This window comes from Pisolithus orientalis (genome assembly GCF_024613125.1).
Source record: "Pisolithus orientalis strain OTSU chromosome Unknown F5J12scaffold_136, whole genome shotgun sequence".
Lineage (NCBI taxonomy): Eukaryota > Fungi > Basidiomycota > Agaricomycetes > Boletales > Pisolithaceae > Pisolithus > Pisolithus orientalis.
Genome location: NW_026260917.1, coordinates 52,744 through 58,336, shown reverse-complemented (window position 1 = coordinate 58,336; position 5,593 = coordinate 52,744). Strand labels below are relative to the sequence as shown.

Here is a 5,593-nt window from a genome sequence, read left to right as displayed (position 1 = left end):
AAAATCGAGATCTGTGCATCCGAATATCCAGATTGACATGGTCTTTTGCTCCTCTCCTCTTGCCACACAGTGTCTCCCTCACCGACTGTCGTTGTGTTATCCCACTCTCTGGCCCTGCTGCATCTCAGCGAAATTTTTGGTACATTGTTGTCCTCTGGATCTCTTGCACCTCTCCCTCTCTAAACACAAAATAGGTACGTCGTGCTGCATCTCCCTTCAAAAAAAAAAAACAAAAAAGGTATGTTGTCGAACCTCTCATGGCTTCAACACTCACATCACACACCAGGACACTGCCATTCTTCTCAGTCTATTGCACATTGTTCAGTGTCCCATACTACTCACAAAGCCCATTCATTCAAAAAGAAGGTAAGTAGCTTGCAGCTTCCCTCTACAACTCACAAAACACCCCCCCCCTCTTGCTGGGTCTCATCCAAAAAACAGGTATGTCATCCCAGTGCATGGCGTCTCTCTACCACTCACAGAACACCCTCTCACCTTGTCTCATCCACAAAACAGGTATGTTGTCCTACTTCCCGGCATCCCTCTACCACTCACAAAACACCCCCTTGCCATGCTTATCCAAAAAAAAGGTATGTCATCCCAACTTCACGGTGTCCCTCTACAACTCACAGAACACCCCCTTTCCATGCCTTATCAAAAAAACAAAAGGTAAGTTGTCCCAGGTCGTGGCGTCCCTCTACCACTCACAGAACACCCCCTCGCTGTGCCTTATCCAAAAAAAAGGTAAGTCATCCCAGGTCACGGCATCCCTCTACCACTCACAGAACACCTCCTCACCATGCCTCATCCAAAAAAAGGTACGTTGTCCCAGCTCATGGCATCCCTCTACCACTCACAAAACACCCACAGAACACCCCCTCGCTGTGCCTTATCAAAAAACAAAAGGTAAGTCATCCCAGGTCATGGCATCCCTCTACCACTCACAGAACACCCCCTCACCATGCTCATCCAAAAAAAAAAGGTATGTCATCCCAGCTTTGCGGCATCCCTCTACAACTCACAGAACACCCCCTCACCATGCCTCATCCAAAAAAAAGGTACGTCATCCCAGCTTGCGCAGCATCCCTCTACAACTCACAAAACACCCACAGACCACCCCCTCGCTGTGCTCATCCAAAAAAAAAGGTGTGTTGTCCCAGCTTCGCAGCATCCCTCTACAACTCACAGAACACCCCCTTGCCATGCTCATCCAAAAAAAAGGTATGTCATCCCAGCTTTGCGGTGTCCCTCTACCACTCACAGAACACCCCCTCGCTGTGCTCATCCAAAAAAAAAAGGTATGTTGTCCCAGCTTCGTGGCATCCCTCTACAACTCACAGAACACCCCTTCGCTGTGCCTCATCCAAAAAAAAGGTATGTTGTCCCAGCTTGTGCAGTGTCCCTCTACAACTCACAAAACACCCACAGAACACCCCCTCGCTGTGCTCATCCAAAAAAAAAGGTGTGTTGTCCCAGCTTTGCAGCATCCCTCTACAACTCACAGAACACCCCCTTGCCATGCCTTATCAAAAAAAAAAGGTATGTCGTCCCAGGTCATGGCATCCCTCTACCACTCACAGAACACCCCCTTGCTGTGTCTCATCCTACAAAAGGTATGTTGTCCCAGTTCCTGGTGTCCCTGTACCACTCACAAAACACACTAGTAGACTATCAATTCATATCTCCCTCCTGCCACACTGCATCTCCCTTGCTGTGTCTCATCCAATAAGGTATGTTGTTGGACTTCTACTTCATGGTGTCCAGATGATACTTACATATCACCCTCTTTGGTCTGCTTATCCACTGCCCAGTGTTGTGTAGTTGCATACATTGGCTTCTCTTTTCCATAAATATGTAGATATCTATCCCTGCTGCATGATATATGTACTAAACTAAATGCATTTATTGTTATCTTACTGCTTGTCCCCTACACCTTCTGTGTCTTGTAAAGATAATAAGGTATGCTACTGTTCCCTTCTGTGTCATATGTTGCTGCCACTCACTAATGTTGGCATAATAGACTCAGATGGTGAAGACCAAGCAGACAGCTAAGAAGACCACTGGGGGTAGAGCTCCCAGGGTATCTCTTGCTGGTCTGAAAGCTAGGGAAAAACATGCTGCCAAGTCAAGCAAGGCCCATGCTAGGAAGGCCCCTGTTGCCAAGAAGAGAAGGATGAGGAACTTGGCAAGTCTCTTTTTATATTCCATCCATCTTTCTAACATTCTATGCAGTTCTGTGTGATGTGCAGGGATGGAGGGACATTGTGGCCTTGTGATCAGGCAGGTTGCAGAAGGGTAGTGTGTAACAAGTGTGCTGTAGTACCTGAGGATTGCCTTGCAGAGGTCACCCAGCTTCCTGTGACCTTCAGGTGTGTTAACCTCCCTTTTATGAATTAATTCCATTGACTCAAACTCTGGATGAACTTCAGGTGTGTTTCCTGTCATTGGAAAATGACAAGATTTGAAAGTCCTCAGCCCTATTTTGTAAGTGCATATTGCCACCCCAATCACTTCTAACTCCAAGTACAGGGCTTCTACTTGTCAGGCAAGCCAGTCCTGAAACACCCTCTTGTGGTCATTGGGGGGTTTGAGCATGCCACCACCTCTGAAGTGGCTGGTAACTCTACTGCCATTATCCACCTCCACCTTGAGTCTCTAGAGCTTGGCCATGCCCCTGTGCATATCCTTCACACCATGTTGCAGGGATATTTCAGACAAGACACCTACCACTTCTCACAACTGCCCTTCAACTTTGCCACTGAGGAGTCCAGAGCTGCCTATGACACTGCAGCATCAAAGCTAGCTTCAAGTCTGACTACCTTTGCTAAGGTAGTCATTTTCCTTACTACCCATACTGATGAAGACAGGGGGGATCTGTTCTCTGGAATGGAGAATAAGGTTCCAATAGCCACAGAGGTCTTTGAGGTAAGTCACCATTGTTTGACTGTCACTCCCATCTGACCAGTTGCAGTTTCTGCAAGGCCTTCTGTTACCCCTCTCCAACATTGTCAAGGGTGGAGACCTCATCTTCTTTGTATGTGGTTCTACTGTAAGGAAGGAGCAGAGCTTCCAAGGACTGAAGGCAGCTGTGCGACAGTAGGTTTCCTTTCAATGTTGGTGGTTATGGCTGACACCATATCAGTTTCAAGCCAAGGTCCATGTTGCTTTTTGATGCTGAGAGACTTCAACTAGTCACCACCATTCCCTTCCTCATGAGTGTCCTTGACTCCACCCTTGTTCAAGGCTTCCATGTCCAAAGTGCAGTCAGGTATGCCCTGAATGACTGTGGTATGTTGGGTAGGCACTCCAACATCATCCTGATGTTGTGGCAGGAGAAGGTAGTGGTGGAGAAATTTGTCTGGACTGACAAGTTCATCAGGCCTTGGGGACAACAATTGCCTGCCCAGTGCCATCAGTGTTATAGCATTCAGAAGTGGGAAGCTGGTTGTTCAGGGCAGACTTATTCCTATGAGTGCAAGAATCCTGGCTGTGGGAAGGAGACACAAGGCACATCTCAGCCTCCCCAAACCTATACTATCTGCATGTCCAAAGGGGCTACCAAACTGACACAGGGAAAGGGGCAAACATCATCCTGGCTGTTGGAATCTTTGTAAAATACCCTACCTTGATACATATGATATGCATGTACTACAATCAAAAATAGCTGCTTTGTGTTTTCAAATTTCATATGACATTGAATGTTCAGAAAAAAAAGTAATTTCCTGCAGGACAATTCCTCCTTAAGTACTGATACACGACTGAGTAAATTTGCCCAATGTTAATTCCAATACAATGGCCAGATTGGTAGAGTTAACTTCAATACCACAGGATAAGGATAGGATATAGGATTTTTCCACAACCATGTGGGTTCAGCCAGCTAACTACCAAGGAAGTAGTGTACTGAGTAATAAGATTAGCCAGCCCCACTAACCCACTAGCAAGATATTGGTCTTTCTTGCAAAGTGTCTGCCCAACCACAACTCCAGGTCATGGTTCATTCCCCCCAGCCACATCAGCTGACCCCACTGCCAGGACATCATCCCCTCCCCCAGCCATGTCAGCTGGCCCCACTTCCAGGTCACTAATCTATCCCATAGCTGGTTTGGCCAACCCCACTTCCAGGTCACTAACCTATCCCATAGCTGTGTCAGCTGACACCACTTCCAGGTCACTAATTCATCCCATAGCTGTGTTGGCCAACCCCACTTCCAGGTCACTAATCTATCCCATAGCTGTGTTGGCTGACCCCACTTCTAGGTCACTAATTCATCACATAGCTGGGTTGGCCAACCCCACTTCTAGGACACTAATCTATCCCATAGCTGTGTCAGCTGACCCCACTTCCAGGACACTAACCTATCCCATAGCTGCATCGGCCAACCCCACTTCTAGGACACTAATTCATCCCATAGCTGTGTCGGCCAACCCCACTTCCAGGACACTAATTCATCCCATAGCTGCATCAGCCAACCTCACTTCCAGGTCATCAATCCATCCTATAGTCATGTCAGCTGACCCCACTTCCAGGGAAGTTGATCCATCATCCTGTGACATAGTCCGACCCCACCTTCACAGTCCAGCCTACCCAACCCTAGGGACCACCAGCCAATGTTGGTTAGTCCCAGTTTCAGGATGAAATGTACATGTCGGATGACCCACTTTTAGGACTACAAGTGACTGAATCATGTGTTGTCATATCTGTTGCTCACTGTTCCCAGCCTGCACACGTTCACCTCAGGCATAGCTTCCATTCTGAGTGAAGTGAATGACACCACCTTTGAACCTTCACCCCACTCATAATAAAACTGTCAGATCATGTTGTGTTGCTTTGATTCTTCGGTCTGTCATAGATACCAGATTTCCCTATAGTAACATAGCTGTAAGTGAAATGACACAAAGCAAAAGAGAAAGAATGAGCTGTCGAGCTCAGCGCATGAATCTCCTATGCATCTCCTCTGTTGAATATCTGCTGTTGCTTCAAATGACCATCGTTCCATGGCAGACCATGGTGCTGATGTTCGTGCTCCTGTTGTCTCCTGTAGTGGTTTATATGTACTTTGTGCTTCTAAGCTCGATCGTCTCCACTCGTCCACAACATCTCCAACACAGAGCAAAACATCCTGGTACCTCTGTATGACATCCAACATGGGGAAGGTGTCTCCCCTTGCTAGTTGTAGGGACTCGGTTGTAGATTGTCTTGATCCAGATCTTCATATTGTAGGTGTGTCAATGGTCCAAGATTCATTGATACTCTGTAAAAATCCATGTTCTCTAAAACAATGAAGTTGTAAGTAAAGCACTTTGAAGAAAAAACTGAACTTTGGGCCTTTGAGCCCACTTGGCATGGCTTTGATGCTCCTCACTGAACATCCATCTTGTCACGATTCTGAACTTTGGTGTCATGCTGCTACTTGTAGTGGCTCTAGCAAGTGAGCCTGTAAGGTTCCCTTGAATGCTTCTCGTCGGGCATCTCGTAGTTGTTGCAGTTGTCCTGTCATGTATCAACATGTTCCTTCTTCGATGTCATTGTCTACCCTCGAATAATGTACTTGTAAGTAAAAAGCTGTGAAACAAAAGTAAAAACCTGAGCCAT

The 5,593-nt window shown here is 46.8% G+C and overlaps 1 protein-coding gene across 1 annotated transcript; it reads left to right on the top strand.

Annotated features, from left to right (window-relative positions):
• Positions 1-571: 571 nt before the first annotated feature.
• F5J12DRAFT_787677 (uncharacterized protein) lies at positions 572-3,614 on the top strand (the record flags this gene model as incomplete). The annotated part of the gene is made up of 20 exons (XM_051743687.1): positions 572-590; positions 684-744; positions 786-818; positions 871-906; positions 948-982; positions 1,025-1,058; positions 1,113-1,146; positions 1,189-1,221; positions 1,264-1,298; positions 1,341-1,374; positions 1,429-1,462; positions 1,554-1,613; positions 1,952-1,959; positions 2,021-2,189; positions 2,342-2,369; positions 2,430-2,484; positions 2,530-2,925; positions 2,966-3,096; positions 3,143-3,268; positions 3,302-3,614. 20 exons carry the CDS (start codon positions 572-574, stop codon positions 3,612-3,614), a joined length of 1,674 nt encoding a protein of 557 aa, XP_051594166.1.
• Between the last annotated feature and the right edge of the window lie 1,979 nt (positions 3,615-5,593).